Source organism: Vidua macroura, chromosome 4, assembly GCF_024509145.1.
Source record: "Vidua macroura isolate BioBank_ID:100142 chromosome 4, ASM2450914v1, whole genome shotgun sequence".
Lineage (NCBI taxonomy): Eukaryota > Metazoa > Chordata > Aves > Passeriformes > Viduidae > Vidua > Vidua macroura.
The window spans coordinates 44,266,996-44,290,424 of NC_071574.1; the positions used below are offsets into that span (position 1 = coordinate 44,266,996).

The 23,429-nt window shown below is 40.2% G+C and overlaps 1 protein-coding gene across 1 annotated transcript; it reads right to left on the reverse strand.

The window, feature by feature from the left end:
- On the reverse strand, positions 1–19,997 carry PDGFRL (platelet derived growth factor receptor like). The gene is made up of 6 exons (XM_053976765.1): positions 19,898–19,997; positions 12,504–12,798; positions 5,692–5,843; positions 4,127–4,420; positions 3,710–3,849; positions 1–666 (listed from the first exon to the last, which is right to left on the reverse strand). The coding sequence occupies exons 1-6, from the start codon at positions 19,950–19,952 to the stop codon at positions 478–480; spliced, it is 1,125 nt and encodes a 374-aa protein (XP_053832740.1). The 5' UTR covers positions 19,953–19,997; the 3' UTR covers positions 1–477.
- Positions 19,998–23,429: the final 3,432 nt, after the last annotated feature.

Below are 23,429 nucleotides of genomic sequence, written 5' to 3' on the forward strand. Positions count from 1 at the left end.
TTTATGTTTTCATAATGTTCAGAAATTTAATTATTCTTGCAAAATAAACAACTGCTATTGGCTAACTTTGTTACAAGGCTTTTTTAGTTTGATTTTTTGTTGTTGTTGTTTTAAACACGTACAGTACTCTTAATGTTAAAATTGCACATTCCACACAGCAGCCTGACCTCATGCAAGAGTCTGAAGGAAAGACCATATGCAAAGGAAAGCCCAGAGAGCACCTGTTTCTAAATATGCACACACCCTATGCATGTTCAGACTTAAACTTTAATGCTTCATAGTAGTTTCATTAACTCACAACTCACTACTGCTGGACAGAGTGAACTCTGTTGTGCCTGTCGAGCTAGTCAACATAAAATGCATTGACATATAAAAGAAACAGTGAGAGAGGAGCTACATTTAAACATCATTAAAGGTAATTAATAGCTGCAATGTCAAATAACATACAGGTCAGTCCACAACCAGAAGTCTTTTCTATCACTTTAGTTCAACTTTGGTAGCTACTGTTGTTTCTCCTTGTAGGTTCTGAGCTATACAAACATAGTTTCCCACATCTGTGTCTTCAAAATCCTCCACAAGAAGAACACTCTTTGAGATTCTTGTAGTATAGCCAATTCCTCTCTTTATCAATCTCCAGAAGTTTTGAATAATCACAGGCCTCTCGGACTGTTAACAAAACAAAAACAACCCACCCACATAAGAGAGGTGATTCCACAAAGCGTATTTAGTGACACCACCCCATCACCTTGAAGCAAGAGGCTGGAGAGTACAAGTCTATATCCGAAAGTCAGCGCTAAGTGAGGGAACTGAAGGTGTCTGGCAGCAGCAGCAACATTGCTGCACTAAATATTGATGTAGCAATAAGCTATGCCAAATAAGGATAATGCAATGATCCTTCCACTCCAAGCACAGGTACTGGGCTTGCCAAAGCTCTGCCTGGAGCCTGTGCCTGAGCTCAGTTTCAGGCCACTTACTTTGCAACTAAAGTTGCATTTGGGTACTTGATTAAATAGGTGAGGTGTCCTGGGGAAGGTGTCAAGATAGATGTGTGAGCTCATTTTCAGACTTCAAGTACGTCTCAAAAAGAAAGCAGCAGTGGCATGAGGTAGCTGACTGAGCTTTCATTCTCTTTTAGCACAGCGAATAGCTGTAAGTCACATGTTGAAAATTAATTCCTCCTCTAGTTTTAGAAAACACTACATCAGATAACATAAAAACAAACAGTAACAATTCTCAAATACTTCTGAGTTAATCTTCACATTCTGCTTTCCAAAATGTATATGTAACTTCAAAGCCAAAAATACAACCTCCTCATGTTTAAATAAAAAATGCTTTTTCGTGGTTTTTTTTTTGTTGTTGTTTTGGGGTGGGTTTTTTGTTGTTTTTTGTTTTGTTGGTTTTTTTGGTATTAAATAAAAGGGTTTTTTTATTTTAAATTCTATAAAGGATTTCTCTAATGGACTGGTTATGAGGTCACACTGCCTGGCACCTCAGGAGGTCACAAAATACTGGATAAGAGAAACTGGCCCAATGATAGACTAAGGCAGTCTATTTTCTTCCAAAATCCAGCAGCTGCTAGTCAGCACCTTTAAGCACACTGGCTTCTGCTATACCAATAACTGGGATAAAAATTCAAGAGAGAGGTTTCTGTGTGAAAACCATCTTCCCTTGCCTCATGATATAGATGGATTAACCATTTACCAATATGAATGCTACAAGGCTTAAGCTAAATGTAGCAATGTTAGACACTTATGCAGAGTCAGAGCTACAATCTCACACTCGCAAAATGACCAGTACAAGGCAGCTCCCAGTCTTCCTGAAACTTAGGGATGAGTCACAGTGCAGTCAGGGAATGCCTAGGAAGTGGCAGGCACTACCAGCTTTAGGAAAAAAAAAAAAAAATCTTGGCAGTTATAAATGTAGTAGAAATTCTTAAACCTTTAAAAGTAATTAAGCCACTTAGCAAAGCACTACCTCCTGTTCCAAGCCTGAAAATTAAGTGCTACCTACAATCCAGTAATACTGCACACTTAATTCAAGTCTAAGTTCCTTCTCAAATATAGCAAGTGGAACTTCCTTGATCCTACTGAAAGTGAAGGTAAAGGCTGTTCAAGGTGGACCCTATTTGCCTGGTTAGGCTCTTGCAAGTCCATTTTTCCTCAAACTAACTGCCTGCTTTGAAGCCTGTTGCACAGAATCGGATTAAGGGTGGATCTGTAGGCATTCACAGCAGGTGAATGAGCAAATGCAATTGTCAGGGAGTGGCAAAGGGAAACAAGAAAAAAAAACCCGAGTGGAAAAAAAGCAGAGGGAGAGGTTAGTGACTACAGAGATATAAGGAGGGTCTCCACAATGCACCATACCTAGGGACAAGCAGGGATTGATGTGCTGCTTCTGCCCAGGGATTGGGCAGTAGGTGAGAGCCCAGCTGCTGGGTGGTGTGGGTTGGCACAAAACCATCACTGAGCTCCCAGCACTGAAAGTGGCAGCATGAATGGAAACATTCAGTCAATCTTAGGACAACATTAGTCCTTTTTCTTGCATAAAAGGTCTCTATGACCAGCAACAGCGATGGTCCTCTCTTCTCCTTCCACCCCACCTTTTTGCTTTGCAATATGTGAACATTCTCAAAAAATGTTATGTCTCCAACAAGCATGCAGTGCTTCTACTCTGACATTTACTTGAGCCTTTTGTTGGGGCAGAAACCCAAACACAATTCTCCCCTCCCTACCCCCAGGCATAGCTGGAGCTGAGATAGTTTACCCTAGTGGATAAGCACAGAGGCAGGCCACAGGCCAAAGCCTCTCTCACCCCCGTAGGTGGGTGCAGTGAGAAGGTGTAGTCCTCTGTTGATAGTCCATGTGCCCTGTGCTGCAGCTCTAGTATTCATAGCAAACAAGGGAGATAACCTGCATGCTTTAGCTGTTTACATTCAATCAGTGCTAGAGAGGTGTATACATGCACATGCCAGCATGCATCAGGTGCAGTAAAACCACTGGGAGCAGCTGGGCCAATAACAGCCAGCAAACCAGGCTGGGGGCAGCCTGGGAAAGATGCAAAACTAGATAACTAACCAGATACAGTTTTGGAAAACCAGTCTGGGTCTAGAATGATTAAGAAATGAGCTCCTGCTGTAACAGGTGAGGGTGGTTAGAGGCAAAAGAGAGGGACCTTCAGTGATGCTAATCAGATACATCTTATTTTGTGCAAGAAAAGAGACCACAGATTCACATTGTGTTTCCTGTGGATTCTTTCAGATGAGGCTGGGCAGAAGCAGATTCTGCTTCAGGATATGAGCAAGCTTAAAAATTTTGTGCTGGGATAATTCATGCACCCAAAGCCATGGAGAAAGAAGGGATATCAAATGCAGAGACACGAGTGGGCCTTGTGGCTTGCCCTAGAACAGCCTCCTGATGCTGGTTGGCTTTGACACTGTCTGAGGCTTTATTTGGCAATGCTGCCAGAGGCCAAGTATCTCTGGAATAGAAATCTGAAGGAAGTGTGAGCTTTGCTCAATTTGATTTTCACTAACAGGGCTCTCCAGCTTCATCCCTGTGTGACTTCTCAGGGAGATTCTCAGGGAAAGACAGGCTGAAGTTGAAAGGGGATATGCTGCCTCCTCCTGCCAGCATGCCTGAACTGGCAAGAGCATTCAGAACACTGCCTTTGTGAAGAACAAACCGTTTCAGGCAGGGCATACCCCTCTTACCTCTTGCCCTGGATACTGCCACCTGAAGTTCACATCCACATCTGGCTCCCCGAGGACTGTGCAGACGACACGAACTCTGTCACTGAGGCCGGCTCTACTGGATGACACTGCCATTGTGGTTGAGGGTGGGCCCTTGGGAACTGAGACAGTGTTTAGAAACAGAAAATTAGCTGCTAAAGTTAAATACACTGATAAAACCAAGAGTCAGTTTTTGACCCAGTTTGCTTAATACAACCTGCAACTTTCCCCTCCAAACTAGGAAACTTGCTAGAATTTAAACCTGGTAAATGTTTTATCACATATACTTTTGATCAAGATTTTAAAACTCTCATTACACCACTTCTTTTACTTTCTAAAAATTATTTTCTTAGTGTCAATAGAAGAGTCATTTTAAGCATAGAGAAAATTGCACCGTACCTTCCACATATAGTAGGTGATATTTGATGGAAATCTGAGGTGCTCCCTGTGACTCTGCTTTGCAGTAGACAATACCTTTATGATCAGAAGTAGGGTGCTGGAAGACAAAACCCTTCTTTGCATCATAAATAATATCAGTTCCATCTGTTTCAATTTCTTCTGCTGGAAATTCCCTGTGAAGAGTCACTTTTGCTGAAGGAGTAGTAACACGGCATGGGATGACTGCAGGTTTATCTGGGTTCAGGTAGACAATCTCAAAATAACTGGGAGTAGGTACAAAAAGTTCCTCTTTGTCTGTGCAGAAGAGTTGACATAATTACAGAAATAATTACATCTTGTTTTAACAGAAAGAAAAGTACATTGGACAAGAGAAAATAGCTGTGAGCAACATTTAAAACAAAAAACTTTGGCTTAATTTTAATATTTACACACAAAAGAAAAAAAGAACATTGCTTGCATTAAAAAACTAAATTGAAAAAAAATGAAGTATTTTTTTAACCTTTAGAAAATCTTTGGAATGTCTTTTAGTAAGCTTCCAAATACTTATCTGGATCCCCTCACCACTGGTAAGATAAGGACTACTAGAAAAAGATACTTTTTGAAGCTACAGACTTTTTATATCTATGCTTTTAATCAAAATGTTTGATTTACTGTCCTAAGTAGAAGAAATACTTAGTGCCCTCAGAATCACAGTTAAGGAGTATTTCCATAATTGGCATGCTTCTTGGAAATCTAAATCTGAAATTCCTCTTTCTAGCACAAGCATTTACATAATAATTTGACTGAAAAGTTTATTCCAGCCTTTCTAAGGAATGTGTCCTAAAAACATTAAGCTCTTCTTTCTCATGGTCCAATTTAACTCCAAAATGTATTGCAAACAATCCTATCTTAACATTTTGTACTAAAGCATTTTCTAGCCATGAATACTTTAGCTCTAATGAGGCATCAAAGGTTGTTTTACTATTCAGAACGGTTTCCAGAAGAAAAAATGAACTACTTGATTTCAGCTCTGTTGTACCAAACAGCAGTAAACTGTGCACAAGCTCTGGGGGACATCACATGCACTTGAAGAGAGTTTTGTCTCTCAACATGCTATAATGACTCCTCAGAGAAACTGTGGCTTTCTTGAGTTTTTTAAGGCAGTGCAAGTAACTGGAATGAAGTGGCAGTGGGGGAGAGTCCATGGGGTCATCTGAATGCCATGACAAAATGAATCTTCTCCACAGATTTATTTTCTTTATCAAGACACATTTTTAAGACTGAAAACATTTTTTTATTCATTTTGTAGAAAATCCTCAGAAAGTGTGTTGTAAGGTATGTGCTTTTGGATAATGCATTATCCTTTACTTTGGGTATTTTGCATAATCTGTAAGGAAAATGGACTCAAAAAAAATCACACTAAGCAAGTAATTTTCTACCCACCAGCACAGTCTTCCCGAACATCCACTAAAAATAAATGAAAACTTGTGGCAGTAAAATTTCAACAGTGAAATTACTGATTTAGCTTTATTCCGGTCTTACCAGCAAATATATTTCCATTAATAATCCCCCAGTGAGTTAATTACCTGTGAAAAAGATGTATGTTGACCCTGTTTTAGTCTCATCCTTCCTGCATTTGTTACCATTGCACAGCTGAAGCCAGCAGCTGTATTCACCCGTGTCTGCTGCAGTGGAGTTTGCAAGGATCAGCTGACTATACCTGTCAAGCTGTTTTATGCTGTAGAAAAACAAAAACAAAAGACAAAGACAAGCATAGATGTATTTCCTTGTATATTTCTGTCAGCTCATTTCCACTTTTGATTTTTTTATTCCTTCTCTGCAACTGACCACTTTTTATTTTCAGACCTCTGTTGCAACTTCCCCTTTTACTCCAGCAGAGACTGTTTACATGAGCAGTTTTATTGATTTTAACTACATACAAGAGCTTGCAAGCTTTTGTCTTGTACAGATCATTTCTGGATTCCTTCAAGTCTCCATTTTGAAACTGGGCTGTGACTGTTCTAGGCCATAAGTTCATCTATGTTTTGTCCTAGTTTGTCCAAGTATAGCCCTTTCCTTCATTCTACAAGTCAACCCACATGCATCTCAGTCCTTTTTCAATACTGTAACACTCCTTCAATAAAATCTAACAAATATAACTGATTGACAAGAAGTTAGTAGCAGGTATTCTACTGAGAGTTTGTTTAATAATTTCTGCCTGCTTTCAGTGTGAATGCTTTAACAATTTTTAACATACCAGTCCAAGTTTCCACTTGCAAAGAGCTGCTGCCTCAGCTTGCATTTGTTCTGCAAATTAAGTCATTTTGCATCACCTACTCCTGTGGTCTAAGTCACCTCACTAGAGTTTCTTCCACATTCCTTGGCTATTTTAGAGCATGACCCCGAGAACTACTGGAGGTGTACTGGCAGTGCCATCACATAACTACAGAAAATTCAGACTTGATGTGCTTTTATTTTTTCCTTCTCCTGAATTTCCCAGGCATCTCTCTCAGTGGATTGACATTTGTAAATGTGCAAGTATTTATAAATATATAGACATATACATGGATACTGACAATTATTTTAAGAGGCAAAGGTCCTGTCTTATGAAATACAGCAGCTACAGTCTCATCTTGTTCTTTTTTAATTTATTTTAAGGCTTATTTTCCTGGCTTTTTCTGGCAGACAGATGGTGGTGTGGTTGGCAGTCTACTGGGCTGACTTTTGATGGACTGCAAAAGCAATGGCCTGAAAGTACCAGTTCTCAGGGAATCCTGTCAGCACAGCCATGTGACTCTGCTGCTGCTCCAGCCCTTAAAAATGATCTTTTCAACTCGCTGCCTCTCACGGTAGTGGATCTAGGTCATGAAGGGTTCCCTCTTTTCTTTGCAAGACATTGAGTTACAAGTCAAGTCAGGAATGATTTTTCCAAGTTTACGTATTTGATAATGAATTTCTTTTTACTGTTTTAAAAGAGATTTGGACAAATACACAGGTTGCATGAAGTCTGAACAGCTCTCATACTCATTCAACCATTTTTTTTAATATTTATTACCCTCCTAATTTTTACTAATGTGGCAGTTATTCTGTAAGGCACATACCCAAGTGAATAATTTCTTTCCGGGATTAGCATATTTGAAGAAATTTTTATACTTTTTTAAGAGTTTTGCTTAACTCTCCATTGCAGGCAGAATAATTGTTTAAACAGAGGCCATCTCTTCAGCTACATGTGCTTCCCAGAAGTTCTGATTCCCCAGATGCTCTGCTAGCAGTTTGCACAATGGCCAGCAATCACAAGCAGCAGTTCACATAACCCAATATCCAGCCTTCAGCCAGACCAGCAGCTCAGAGATTAAAAGCACACAAAATACACACCTCAAACAGAGATAACTGAGAACTGCCTTTTCCAGTAAGCCCTCAGACACCTTTAGATCCACATCAACACAGACACACATGGATCCACCACAGGGCAGTTTTGAGGCTTGCCTCAATAAACAGGCAAATTACAATTCCTATCCTGCATTTGTCCTACACAACTGTGTCTGATTCCATCTTTTAGAATCATGTAATTATGGTGCAGTAGCCTTTCCATTTTTAATACATACACTACCTTATATTATAAACTATCTTCAGTTTTTGGATAACTTTTGAGAGACTTCTATCTGTGCAAGAGAACATGCTGTGTATCACACCCAAAAGGAAGAAAAGATAAATCCAAAACATGTCCTAGTCTGTATTATTACTATTTAGTTTCACAGTTCACATTTCACAGGCCATATGACTACCTCAGAATAAAATGTTTTCCAAGGATCAAGTACTAAATGTCTACAATACAGAGGAACCATTATGCCAGAACTCTTTTGCCTCCAATCATTAACGCAGACACTGAGCTATAGCTTGAATCCCAAAAGATAGCAAAATAAGGTCAGAGTTAATTAATTATTGCACAGTGTGCTCTTCTTAACTGTGAACAAGCTATTCAGTAATAACCTAGCAAGGTAGTCATCCACAAACATGCAATAACAAAACCTGGCATCTGAGAGTGCAAGTGTTGAAACTTGAGACATGACCATATTAAGCAGACAAAAACAGCCATATAAAATAAAGTATAAATGGTAAATCCTGCAGCTAACCAATATTTCCAGGGTAACTTATAATTTCATTATTGTTTCATTAGTATTTTAGATGCTGGAAAATCTGACCCAGAAGCCAAAACTTTGTTGTATTGTAGATGCCATAAAGTAAAAATGTTGCATATACAAACATTACCAGACTGTTTAAAGAAACTAGAAACTTAGCCCAAAATCTTATTCCATACATTCATCTTATTAAATTTTATTTAAAGTTCAGAAGATTTTTGCCACAAAACTATGCCACATTTAGAAGCCAAAATATATATTTATATAAAGAAAAATATATAAAGACAATGTACATAGCATCACTCAAAGAGCATCTACCAAACTCCTCTCAAGTAGCTGCATTCATACTGACAAAAGAGAGCTTATCTCAAATACACACTCACTAGGACAGGAACATAACATCTCGCTGTTTTACACAAGAAAAAAGTCCTTAGCTTTCAAACTTCAAAGCACAAGCAGCAAAATCAAATTCAGTTATACACATGAGCACAACTGACATCCCACTAAGCCTGTGGGATGCATTCACTGCATTCAGTGAAAACAGTCTAATTTCAGTCTAATTCTGGCCCCCACCACACCCAGTTTCCTCAATATTTGAGAGTGCTCCTGTCCAGACACCCTCCTCTCACACAAATGTACATGTGATGCATGTCCAGCTGTTTGGCCCAGCTTCTTCCATCAGAGCAGCCTCATTTCATGTTAGTTTACTTATCAGATGAAGTCAAATGCAGCTGGTCTTCAGCAGGGGAGACCCATGCTCCAAACAGGCAGCACAGAGACTGTGTGAAGTCAGAGCAGCTTTCTGCTATAAAGCTTTAGTAAAGGGAAAATGCACCTGCCCTTTTTTTTATTTTCATCCCTCTCTTATGTTGTAGATCCAGTTTCTGGGTGAGCCTCCAGTCATTAATTTGTTATTCACAGTCTTACAAAACAGCATTCCAGCCCTTCCATACTTGGGGTGCAAGAGCAACCTCTGACTGTTAACACCACCTATGTTTTTGGCCAGTTAGCCAGAGCACAAAATTTTCAGACATAAAGTATTTAAGTGCTGCACAAAGCAAAAGAGCATTACAGACACCAGGCTAGTTCTGAAGTTCTGAAGCAAGCTTGTGTGTGTCCTTAAGCTGGGAACCATGTTTGCATGATTTGAGCTTTCTCTCAGTGTATGGCACACTACAGTCTCTAAAGCAAACTAAATTGTTTCAGTGTGTACTGTTGTGTATTCCAGTTAGAGCAGTGGAAAGGCAGAATTTCTGCTCCATCTCAGCAAGAAGCAGCCAAAGAGTCCTCTTCCTCCTTTCACTTGGCATCTCTCACTCCCTCAGATACAATAATTTTAGCACACATAACAGCTTCAGACCTATTAAAAACCGAGACTCTCTAGCACAGCAAGTAAAATATTTTATTTACCAGGTCGTAGAGTACAACTACAAGGACAAATTCAATGAAATCATAGCTACTAATACTACAGAAATGGCTTTCCTAATTAAAATCTTCCTCTTTAGAAAAGGTGAGTTAAAAATGCAGTAAGTATAGCATGGAGGCAAAACATCTGGTTTTTCTGCCTACTTTTTGCAACCACCCATAGAAAATACATGACATTGATGCTAAAGTTAACTAGTTGCAAGCCAGAATGCCAGAGTAGTTGAATTTGCACATTCTATTATTTAAGGGAAAAGTAAGAATTAGTGCCTGAGCATCTGTTGCTATGAACAGAAAAACTGTAGTCATTAGTGCCCAGCAATTGCAGGGATCTCATCACCAGTGTCTCTCCTCCTTTTAATTTTTCCTCTGGCATACCAACCCACTCCTTCATTTTCCATTACCTCCTCTTGGCCCCATCATGTGCTCCTGTTGCTGCCATCAATTCTGTATGTGCCCCAACTCCAGCAAGACCCACATGGAAATCTAAGGTAAAAAAGGCCTAGCTCAGTTAATTAGCTTGGGTTTTGCCCCACACCTCACTATCTGGTAATGAGGGGCTTATCTTATTCTTGGTCTTTAAGTACTTAAAAAAAATATGTTAGAAGATACTGGACATATATCTACCTAGATGATTAAACAATTTCTGCTGTAGGTTATTATTTGCTAATAACTTTTTCTGAATCTCCTCCCTCTGCCCTACATTCATCATTTTGTTTTAAAATAACAAAGGTAATGTATTAACAAAAAATTTTAAATTGCCTATTGCAGTTGATGCTTGGTGCATGGTCTTGCATATGCCATGAGGAAGATCTAAGCACCTCTTGAAAGATCATAGCTTTGCTGACCTTTTCTGGTGCCAGCTCACGAACGCCGCCAGCTGAGCTAAGTAACATGGCACCTCTATGGTACTTCCAGTTAAACTCCATCCAACCTTTCTGAAACCACAGAGCACAAATTTCTAATTTCACATTCTATAGAGCAGACTTTGTTTAATAGGCACCTATTTGCATTACAGCAAAGACCTTGAGATAATTACCAAAGCCATGCTAAAAATGTGATGAAAATGTAACTGCACAGGATTCTGTGGTCAATGTCTCCGTAAATTATTACTAGTCTGTGACTGAAATCTACTTCCAATCTATGTTTTCAATTTCTCTACTTAATTTGAGGATCTTCTGCTTGCATTCAAAACAGATGATTTAGTCAAACACAGCCTTACTGCTTTAACAACTAATTTCAAAAGCAATGACCATTATATTTCAATACAGATCCTTAAGTATATGCCTTACATACATCTAAAAGAAAATAAATACTTAGGCAAGTTACATCCAGCCAGTCAAAATGTTTTATTGCATTTATTTTGTGTGGCGTAACTAACTTTTGTTGTATGGTTAAATTACTACTGTTAACTTGACTGAGTACAGAAATGCAAATTGCTGAGGCAACAGGATCCCAAACTACTTCAAACTGTAAAACAGAAAATTACACAATCATGACATACATATCTTTTTTCTGTTTTCCCAAACTATCTCAAGTTCTTGTATTTTGTCCCACATGCATCAATAGAGAACACCTAATTTTGCATGAGAGGAATAGATTGTCATCCAACCAATTAAGAAGTATTCAAATTCCTCTCCAAAGACCCTGAATGCTTGCCCTGCTCTCTTCAATGCCAGATTCTGGCATTCTACAGGACCAAACCATGCCAGCAACCTATTTGCAAATGCACAAAACATTAAGATAGGCTCGAGAATGACCACCACCACCACATAAAGACGCTCTCCCTGTTGGTTTGCTCATTCAGCTCTGGCTTGCTGGGAGGCCAGGTCTGTACTGCAGCTAATAAACGCCACCTGCTGAAAACAACCTGGATAGAACAGCATTCCTTGCAAAAGAATAAGCAGTAGCAGGTTAAAGAGGCCACAGATACTGCTGTGATAAGCCCACAGCAGGAACCTCATTGCTGTAGCTTACTGTGGCAGAAGCTTTGCAGTCAGGGTAGTTCTTGAGCACCTCAGCCGGCAAGAGACAAGGAAATAATTGCACAGAGAACTGGTTCATGAATTACAGGAGGATGTGCTAGAGATCACAGTGGGTAACTGCCACTCATCAACACTCCCCTTGGGAAAGAGAAGTAGAAAGAAGAAGAATGTATCTGAAAAACTAATTAACTGGGAGTGATTTTAAGGTAACATCACACCTGTAAATAAGTGAATAGATCACTGAGATTCAGATAACCTGAGTCACTTAGAGAGAGCATACACACTTGTACTTAATTTAGGAACAACAGGACAAGAGCAGCTGACATCTTGACTCATGTCTCTGTGCCCTTCTCATCTAATAATCCAAGAAAAGCTCCTAACAGTTCTTTCTTTGGGTATCACTCACAGTACTTCACAGTCTCCATAAAACAGCCGGTGAAAACAAACACTTCTCAGAATGCCTTTGGAAGACATCCTTAAGCTCTCAGAGCAACAGAGTTGGTAGTGAACACCTGACATCCACACACATATTTTGAGAGTTTTACTTTGGACCAACCCTAATGTGGTTCCCTGTTTGTGGCTAGAGCACAATGGTGAACATCATCTTCATTTTAGATTCATCTGAAGGAAACAGAGCTCACATGCTGTAAGACTATCCCACAGTGCACATCACAAGCCAGTAACTGCTGATGACTAAAAGTTGCTCATCTTTTTTGCGGACACTAAAAACTATTAGATAGAACATTATGACTGTAAAAGTGTAAACAAACAAACAAACAAAAGCACTGGTGGTGCTGAACACAGGGAAAAAAAGTTCTGGATTTTTCTTGTAAAAAATGAAAAATTGCTTACCTGAGTCTGGAGTCTTTAAAGGTGTCTAAATAAGAAGGATAGTTCCAAGTAACATTACTCCCTTTACATCGCAGCTCTAGGCTTTGTCCTGCAGCCAGGCTTAAGGTGGCAGCTAGTTTCTGGAAGTGACCTTTATCCATCATCTGTGTCATTATGGACTGGGACTTCAAAGAAGAATCCACAGACTCTCTCTCCTTCATTCTGGGATTCTTGGGTTTTACTTTCTTGTTTACAGGCTTAATTTTGTTTTCTCCAGGTTCTTTGGGACGCTTACTCTTCGCAGGCTGTCCAATAACTGGTAAAATAAAGAAGGCAATGTTACTGATTAGAAAAAGTTTATATAGTCTTTTGGGGGAAAAAAAAATCTTCTTTATTATCCCAGAGAATAACTGAAGTTTTGTTCTTCCTAGAAAAGATGCATAAAACTTAGTAAGAGTTAATTTACTTAAGTTTTTGAAGTCTGCCATAGCCCATTTTCCTGGAGAAAAAGGGGAAAAAAAAAAAAAAAAAAAAGAGAGCTTTCAAGAACATACGGAAAATCTATACTTACATAAACAGAGAAATATGCAAGGTATGAAAACTTTACAAATGGTAAGGGAAAGAAATACAGCACTTCTATCTGCAGCCACTTTTGTCATTTCCACCTCCTGGCATTGCCATGCAGCATTCAATGCTACAAAAGCTCTCCATGTTCATGTCATGTGCCCATCACTTCTGCATGACCTCTTCACACACCACGCTTCCATAAGGGACACATGAAGAACTCACAAGTGTAGAACTTCATGACAATTTATAAAATACTAATAGTGATGCAGATTTCTTAGTTTACAGTAATTACTGAAATGCAAGTGATACTTCAGTCACTTGAAGGTGACCTACTTAAGTTGTCACTTCTCCATAACAGCCATTTGACAGTCCAGATGAAGACAGAATCTTATCTAGAGACAAACAGTAAGAGATTTCATTACTTCATAGAGACAACAGGGATGCCCAGTTGCCTTAACAAACAAAGGAAACAGAAAGAAAAAGTGAGGTGTTTCAAATATTTAAAAATAAAACAAAACATTCCAACTTTAACTGACATCGGAAGCACAGTCCTTTTGTGAGACAAACCTAAAACTACTTTTGCCAGACATCAGAAACACTACTAACTGCACCTGACAGCTGATTCTTGTTTTCCACATAGAAACACTGAGGTATGTATCAATCAGCAAGGTCCCTCTGGAATGAAAAACTCAGCATACTCATATACTCAGCATAATTAAAACTGGTACAAGCTGCCAGTTCAAACAGCAGGACTTCCAGATTCCTGCCACTGATGGCTCCTGTGACACTCCTCAAACCCCAGCTGGACACCTTGCACTGTGTCAGCTTTGACTTCTCCAAGTCCAGGCTGATGTACAACACATTTCTTTTCAACAACACGGTGCCTTGTGAGTACAAATTTAAAAAAAACAAGAATTTGTAGCATTTTTTCCTTGCATTACATTAGAAAGGCTACAGTGGGTCAGACCAAAATTATTTGCACTGACACCACCTAGTGTCAGATGCCAATCAGGGAACAGGGCAACCATCTCTGCTCCTTTGATACTACTCTCCTAAGCTTCCAAGAACCTTTAGCTCAAGGGGCCTGTGAACCACAGTTGTCATCATTTTATTGTGCTTGGCTAGTTTTGTTTTTGTTTGGTTTTGGGGATTTTGGGGCTTTTTTAATTATATTGTCCTTGGATGTTTTCCTTCATTGGTTTGCCTGGTCCGTTTTGAAAATTACACAAATTACACATAAATACTATACACCTTCTAGTTTTTGTATTAAATAAATAAATATCCATGTTTCTCCAACACGTATACTTTTACAAAACTTGAGCATTTTTGACTCATTTTCTTTCCAGACTGACAGGTCCTACTCTAATTGTTCCTGTAAAAAATATGCATCTTACAACAGTTCAGCTACACCACATTTGTTTGATGGCAAGAACACAAAAGCAGACTGTACACCAGGTTCAAGGTATGCTCAGATCTAGTTGTAAATATTAATGGTCTTCTTTCCTGTCTTCTTTCCTGTCTAAACAGCTCATTACTTTTCAAGATAGCAATATTAGGAGCTGGCTTTTTTTTTAAATAATCAAGTGTACTTCCAAGACCACTTTCCTAAGTAAGAGCTATTGGTTAAAAATTCGTAAGTAGAAACCCATCAAGGCATACATGAATTTAGAACAGTTTGTATTATTTAGCATCCACCAACATGAAATCTGAAGTCCCATTTTCCCTACCCAGTCTTTCAAAATTGAGAGATCATTCTACAACTCTTTTACTGACAGTTTTCTTTTCTTTTAACAGATACTTAAACATGCTGAAAAGCATGTGCCTTACAAGATTCCTGTTAAATTCAACTGGATAAAAGCAATTCTATCCACATGGCAAAAATACTAATTCCTACTTTCTATTTCCTATTAGTTATTGTTCCGTGAGAGATCTTCCTTTGTCTCACAGCACATCAGTTCCCAAGGAATCTTTTATAACAGGCTTAATAAAAGCCTTTGGGAATCCAAGTACATCAACCAATTCATCCATGGCCACACTCTTACAAAAAGTCCTCAGAGAACCTCAGCAGATCTGAAAAACAAAACTTCTCAAAAAAAAAAAAAAAAAAAAAAAAAAAAAAAAAAAAAAAAAAAGTCATGCCAAAGCCATACTGACTTTTCAGCAATTCAGTTCAGTTCAGTTTACAGAACATAGACATCTGGCTTGTGCCTCTACCTCCTCCAAATATTGTAAATTACTGGGATATTCAATTTCCCTGGAAAGGTATAGTCACCTTCAGGGACAGTGATTCCATCACCTCCACTGGCAGTTCATCCCAGTGTCTAATCACATCTACTGTGAAGAAATTTCTTGTAATGTCCAATCCGAACCTCCCTTGGCCCAGCCTGAGGCTCTGTCCTGTCATCCTGTCACTTGCTGCCTGGGAGAACAGGCCAAACTCCACCTTGCTACCACTTTTTTTCAGATAGTTGTAGAGAATGATAAAGTCATCACTGAGCCTCCTTTTCTCCAGGCTAAGCAACCCCAGCTCCATCAGCCACTCCTCTAGAGTGAACTTACCCTCTAGACCCTTCATCAGCTTCATTGCCCTTCCCTGGAAAAAGATGTAAAGTTATGACAAACTATGCACCTGGGTTAAGGCTTCACCAATTTCAGATTCAAATTTCTTTTACACCTCAGGTGTATAACATAAAATCTTGGCACTTAAACAGTTTCTGTTGCTAATTTTCTCTCTCACTGATTCTTCTGGCATGTTAATGAGATGTCCTCTAATGATTCTCCCCATAGAGAAAAATTCCATTTCAGAGTCTGCTCTTACAGTGCTTCATAGGATACTGCACTCTAAGTTTCTTCTATGCTTATCAGGTCACCATTTGCTATTAAAACCTCTCTAAGCACCTCCACAGTGAACATGGGTGTGCACAGACAAATTTTTAAATTTCACTTTCTATGGATGCTCTTTCTTATCCTCCATTCCTACCAGCCATAAAAATTCTGCAGCCATGTCTCCCTGCCCCATCATGGCACATCAGAAGAAGTAAAAGGATTTGCGGCTGATTTTATCCTTTTGTAAGCTGTTTCTCAAACTCTTTTTGTCTGCTTTATTCTGGTTTTTATATTTAATCCACATGTGAATTAAGGAGCCTCCTTCTCTTATGTAATTCCCCCTTCCAAAATTAAACACATCAGTGGTTTCTTTGTCTTTTAGTATTCCAGCAAGAATATTAGAACTACAGTCTGGCCCTTCCACAACAACATCTGAATCCAATTACTTGAGTACTGCTCCAGAGCGAGTCAAGAATTGCTGCTCTTCTGAGGGGCTCTCTGCATAGCAGCTCTAAGTCATTATTTGTGGCATCTAAACAATTGCATTCTGCACCACACCTCAATGTGTGTGACCCAGTCCATGTGAGAGGAAGTTGTTCTTCCTTTTGCTTTTCTATCCAGTCCTTGCTGCCCCTCTGATTTTCCTTAGCAGAGCAGTTATTACACATTGGGTGGTCAGTTACCAGGTTGGTTCTTCTCCACAGGGCTGGTATTTCAGTCTTGATGACTTTTACCATCAAAACCCACCAGGAAACAGATTTAACACTGAAGTTTTCTTCAACACATACTGGCACTTCGCCCTTGGGTAAGCTATTCCATCTTAGTGGAATTCCATCACACTACTGTGCCCTAGCACTGGGAGGTTCCACTGACAGGCCTCATAAGCCTTTTGAATAAGCATTCCCATTTCAAATTGGCCATTCCAATTCCTTGTTGAACTTTCCAGATTACTCTGTAGCAGCACACAAGCTTTGGTTCCGTCATCCTTTTTCTTTTTTTCCCCCCCATCAAACCCTACTGAAATTTGTTCACACTATTCTTTGACATTTCCTCTACTTTTTGCCAATCTTGATTCTGACATTATTTCAAAGGCACAGGGACCCTGCAACCTCACCCCTAGGAAATGCTTCATCCCACCCTGTGTGCTCTGCCACATCTGAGACTCTGCCTTTAAGAAACTGTTAGAGACTCCGCTATGAAAGCTTTTCAATTTTAAGTGCCAGAAGCCTGGTTTTGATTTTCTCAAGATTAAGTTTTTTCTCTCCACACAAGCTCCCTCTGTTTCATGTTTCTGCAGTTCAGCAAGTCTGAACACTTTCCTCCTACACCACACTCCCAGCTGCTCAGTGAGAGCCTTGTCTGCCTGACCTTGTATTTCCCCGCAGGTGACAGCAGGGGCATTTGAGGAAACACATCAGATGAGCTTTTATCTTCCTGCACTGAAAACCTGGTTCTGCCTCTGTTGCACCTCTCAGAGAGGTAAGTTTCCAAGCAAGCTGTGGCCATGCTCCTTCCCAACACTCCCTTGTAAGTCTGCCCAGATATCTACTGACAGCACCACTTCTGCACCTCACAATCCTGTCTCCGGTCTTACCTGAATTAAGTCTTTCTATGCCAGGTAAGGAAATTAACTGCTACAGTATCACCCAAGGTAAAGAGGACACACAATCAAATCCCTCCAGAAACACAGAAATCATCACCAAGAATCCTCCATTTCCTTACTCAATCTGCAATGCTTTTCCAAGAAAGGGAACAAAGTCAATTAGCCCATTTATGTAAGCACATGAATATGCCACATTTGGGCTATTTCACTGTCTCACTAGGATTATGCACTGAGCCCTCACTGTTTTAATAACATTGCACTGCCTAATGTTGCACGGCTTTAGTGCAACAGCATTTCTTATTATATATAAAAATAAAATAAAGACTTAGAAAAATATTAATTGAGAAAATGCATCATTTCTACCACTAATCAGCTCCTAAAGTTGGTTCTAAGAGGCACTGTACTAATTTCAGCTGCAACAGTACATTTGGGGTCCCCAATAACTCATCATGCCAAAGTAGGAGACTATACATCCATATGCCACAGAAATATATCATGCAGCACTTTTGGTCCTGGTTCACAGTATTTGTCTTACCCTATCCTTTAATGTCTGCCCCTTGTTCTCACAAATGTCAGGCACACAATTCCAAAATGGATGTCAGTTATATAATCCTAAAAAGCATTTGCTTTTTACTTGAAACATCACCTATATCCATATGCACATTCCACTGGTCTCACAGCTGCACAGGTCATAACTCGAGAAGGCCCCTGATCTTCAAGTGTCAGCCTAGAGAACCTGAGCAGCAGTGTGTGAGCCTGGTCTCCCACAAGTACAAAGGAGGCATGTTCACTGTCCACCAGACATACCCATTCCACAAGGCACCCCCCCATGCTACATCTTGGTACCATCAGAGACCGAAAACTCTCTCAATTTATACTAATTAACTCTTTCTTGAGGTGAAAATAAATTAAGTGTGAGGTTACCATAAATTTAAAAAATAAATTAAAAAATAAAAATAAAAAATAAATTAAGTGTGAGATTACCATAAAGTATAATTAACAAGCAGGATTACTATATGAGGAAAGAGTCTTTGTGATTACAAGTAATGTAACAGAACAAGCTGGGCGCATCTTATCATTTGTGATAGTTCAAACAAAAAGTTAATCATCCAAACACAGAGCCAATCTGGAGGGACATATTTCATTAGTTAATAAATTAATATAAGATAAATTAGGAAGACTATTTTGAAATTACAATTCCTACATTAGGACTTCTACATTTAGCTTTAGACAAGAAACTCTGATTAAATATGCCTGGTTACTTTCTCCCATTGCTAAGCTTCTGGATGGCAGAGCTGGAACTCATTCTGTGTTTTTATTGTCTAGTTCTGAAATAGAAAACACTTTTCTTGATGTGGTATACCCACAGACCAGATATTTTGGCAGAAATTTTTCCCCACACCACTCTGATCCACAGTGCAATTCCTCTGCATGTAGTTGTGAGAAAAACTAGGCTAGAAAAAGCTTCTGGAATTCCTTTCCCATCTCTGTTCAGCTGCTCTGAGCCATGTCCACTTGAACTCTGACTTTCCCAGAGGCTCGAGACTCTACAGCCTCCTCTGGCAAATTCTCTCTATGTTTAACAGCTCTTAGGGTGGAGGATTTTTATGTTCTTATAAGAATGTTTTCCTTATGACCTACTAAAGTACTTGTGGTAACTGCCTTTCACCACACGTGAGAGCCTGCCTCCTATTTCTCTACAAATCCTTCCGTGGGCTATACAGGCCTTGATCCCCAAGCCCGTCCACGGTGAAAAACAATGGAATTACTTTTTTGTTGTTTCTTCCGAATAAGTATTAATAAGTTCATTCACATTTTGCAAGAGGGAAAGAGCCTCCCTTTTGCTAGTTAAAGTCTACGTAAGTCAAGAATTAGTTACCAATGTCCCTTCCCCACCACGACTTTCTCACAGCCTGAAGCGGCTGTGAGAAAAAAGTTACCAGAACTTTTCTCGTAACTTTACCCAAGTTATGAGTAAAATTCGATACTCTCAATCAAACAACGATGCAGAAAGACAAAAGTTTTTTGGTTGTTTTTTAAATCCGAGCACCACGTCCAACGCTGTCCCACGTCCAGCACTGTCCCTCCTCAGGCGCCACATGGGACCAGACGCGGACTTAAACGCTCTATCCCAAAGAGAGCGGGCGGCAGGAGCAGCCGGGGCTGCTGCGAACGCCTCTCCCCAAAACCCAAACCCACATTTTCGCCTGAAGGCTTCGGCGACCGGCTGGCCGCACACGATGCGAGCAACCCGCCTTCCCTCCGCCTCTGCCCAGCGGGACGGGAGCGCCGCCGCCGCCCCCTCCCGTGATGCTTCCCGCTCCTGTCCCGGGCACGGTCGGGCCGGCGGGTACGGCTGGGAAAAAGGAAGCCGGCGGCGCCTCGCAAAGCGGGGGGACCCGTCGGGGCGGCGGCTCACCGTGTGGCAGCGCTTCCTGCAGCAGCAGCAGGCTGAGGAGCACCCACAGCCGCATGGCGGGAGCGGCCCGGGCGCGGCGGCGGTGGGGCGGGCGCGGAGCGGGGCGGCCCCGGGGCGCCTCGGCGGGGAGGGGCCGGGGCCGGGGCCGGGCCGCTCCCGCCGCCACCCGCCCCTCCTCGCTGGAGACCCCGTGTGCGGAGCGGAGCTGGTGCCGCAGTACGTGCGGGGACACCCGGGATCGGCAGTTCTTGAAGCAGCTCGTCGGTGCCAGCTGCCCCTCGCCCTCTGCAGCGGCCCGGCTGTTTGTTGCCTGCCCTGGGGCCCGCAGCCGGGCGGGCAGAGCGGAGCAGCGGGAGCCGCACGGGCTGTATCGCCGGTGACCCCGGGGCTGCACGTAGGGCACTGAACAGTGCTGGCCGAAGCCAGCAAAAGCATATTTTTACGTCAAACTGTTGCACTCGTACCAGCCTGCCCCACCGAAAGCTACCTCACTGTGGGAGAGAGAGGCAGTCTCTCTCTGGACACAGGTGAAGCACACTGAGACGGCGCACGTCTCTCTGCTGCTAGCAAATAGATGAAAATGGTAAACTTGATGTCTGCCGCTATGCGTGGTTCTGCTCACAATGAGCTGTAAAAAGCCATTTCTTGAAATTTGAGGGTTTTCTTGTAGGAGAAACCCCTGTACGGTTTCCTTGTTTGGCTGGAGGGGCCACAAAGGTTGGATTTGAACGGCGGGGGGCGCGGAATAATGGCTGTCAGAGATCAAAGGCAGACCCCAAAGCAGACACAACCACAGCCCAATGTGAATAAAAATAAATAAAAATGGTGTGCCTGACCACAGCTCCAAGGCCACAGCAGATATGAGAGCAGAGTATTTACAGATTATTTAAAGGAAGCCTGGGCTTCATCTCCATCCACACAAAAAGTTAGAAGGTCCATGCATAACGCTCCCCCACCCTCATAAATACACGCACATGCAGAGTTTGGAGACTTGCTTGCCTGACCCTGCTCTGAGACTTCACCCTGGGCCACCTGGTTAGCATAAAGAAACCAGTAGGGCCCAGGAGTGGAGTAGGATGATGAAAATTCATTATCTCTTTTTCATTCTATTATCAGTGTGTCATAAACGTGTCATCCATTACCTGTAACAAATTTTAAAAAACAATATTTTTGTTGCTACAGGATATTTTAAAAGTGTTTTCCCCTTGAAACAATTAGAATACCAAGTATATCTCAAAAGGTTATCAGTCTTTGGTTTAAAGTAAATGAAACCTCAGAGAGAACTCAGAAAAGTTGTATAGTATAAACTGCAAATTTGCAGTGGAAATACTCACAACTCCTTATGATGAAGAGTGGGCTTTTTTTTCTCCTGTCATCTGCAAAACTACTGGTTGCAATCCTTATGTGCCTTCCTAGGTGAAATTTCCCTTTTGCTGTCACACACAGAGTAAGTCAATGATCTAATGGTGTCTGAGCTTCAAGTATTAGTGTATTATGGAAAAGATGGTAATAGCACATGGAAATAACACTCAAACTGCATTAATTTTAAGACATATTTAAACTAACATATTCCTTTTTCCTATGTGTACAATGTGTACGATGAAGAATGTTATTTTATGAATTTTACATGTCCTATTTTACAATGGGTATGCATGAAAGATATTTTCATTTATAGCCATCAGAAAAATCTAATATAAACCTTCATGTGAGGACCCCAGTCCTCCACATGAGTAAGCTGATAGATTAAACACATCTTTTCAAGTAATATTTTAAATGTGATGACATGCTTGCAGAATGACTTGTCCTCATTTAAATCAGTGGCCCTATTGCACTGCTTCATGGGACCAAGATTTTCAAGACCAGTCTTAGTGTATCTGTATGTACAGTAAGGTGATTATTAATAATTTGAATACTATAATTCCTTAGAAAGAATATACCTCAGAAAAAATACTGTCATAGCCCCTTTTAAGTCTGTGAAAAAAGATGACTACTCAGATGTCTTTGAAAACAGGGCCAGATGATAATCTTGCTCTGTCAGTTGGGTTCTGTGTCCAGACTATTGTCATCCATTGTCTAGATACATGCTTTTATTCTCTTGCTATACTCACAGTACTATTAAAAATTGAGGAAGGTTTTGGGGTTGGTTTGTTGGGGGTCTTTTAGGGGTTTGGAGTTTTTTTTTTTTGTAGGATTGGGATGGGGATTGTTGTTAGTGTTGTGGTGAGTTGATTTGGTTTGGGTTTTTTTTCACAAAAACGGAACAAGGAGACAGCAATGAGTTTATTCATCCAACTCTGTGGTTGGGTGAATACCAGGACAAGGCTTGGTGCTTCAGAAAGTTGAGCATGAAGCTGAGGGTTACTCACCCACTCTGGAAATGAAACCTAACATCATCTCTGGTTTGGCAGTGTAACACAAAATGCCCAAATCAAAGGCTGTTATTCTCTGTTCCCTCTATACAGTGCATACAATGTTATCATGTTATTTATTTTAAATGTACTATGTGTAATGTCATGCCATTAGATATCTGGCATACTCATGATGTTAAGTTACTATATTATTTTAGTGTTAACTAAAGCTATTGTAGTGGTTAAAGTTACAGCTGCTGTATGAAGGACATACAAGTGATATTCAACTTTATTTAAAAATATGGAACAAATGCACTATTGTTATCCCACAAAGCATGTTTTACAGTAAATGAGGAGCAATGTAATTTCCATTAAAATTTGGAACCAAGGTAACTAAAAATGTCACTGGTAACAATTCTGTTGTAAAGTGGATAAAAAAGCACCATATTCTTAAATACAAGCAATTTTACATTCATAAAAATTCAATACTTTTCATTCTGGTAGAGCACTTCAAAGAAATACAAATTTGCAGTTTGAATTGCATCATAATCATACTATCTACACTTTGAATGCTCAGCAGCATACGATACAGAAATAATGACTAAAATGTACATACAAACAAAAAAGAAAAGATGGATATGAACGCTAATGTTTTTTAAAATTATTCACACATAATTGTTTTTAAAGATATGTAACACATATTTCATGCTTTACTTTCTGGTAACACAAAAGAAAAAAAGCTCTCCTAAATATTCAAATCCTCATATTCTGACTCCAACTAAACTCAGTGAAGCTGGAGTTGACCTCGTACAAGGCTCATGAAAACATAGAAAAACAACAGAATTTGTCCAACTGACAATAAAAAAAATATATACACATACAGTTCTTTGTAATGCATGTCTGCATGTCTATGCACAGAAATCTCTCAACTCAGCTCATGTAAGGAGTTTGATTTCTAAGATGAAACAGAAAATAGATCAGCACTGGGTAAAGGCATCATATTTAGCTTTGAAAAGGTCCAACTATTAAATATGCAGAGGTCCTCAAAACATACCAGAAAGAAATACTAAAGGTACAGGAAATTAAAAACAAACACAAAGATCTTATACTATATGAAATACCACCCGCTCTTTTTGCAAAATTTATATTTGCTTAACACTGAGTAACCTCAGTGCTTTCAGTGA

Bases quoted from the DNA above. Each gene is read 5' to 3' on its own strand.
- PDGFRL (XM_053976765.1), bottom strand. From the start codon at position 19,952: ATGCGGCTGTGGGTGCTCCTCAGCCTGCTGCTGCTGCAGGAAGCGCTG. The intron at 12,799-19,897 runs GTGAGCCGCCGC...TTATTTTACCAG, and splicing joins GCAGGAAGCGCTGCCACACG to TTATTGGACAGCCTGCGAAG. The intron at 3,850-4,126 runs GTACGGTGCAAT...ACACTGTCTCAG, and splicing joins TCACCTACTATATGTGGAAG to TTCCCAAGGGCCCACCCTCA.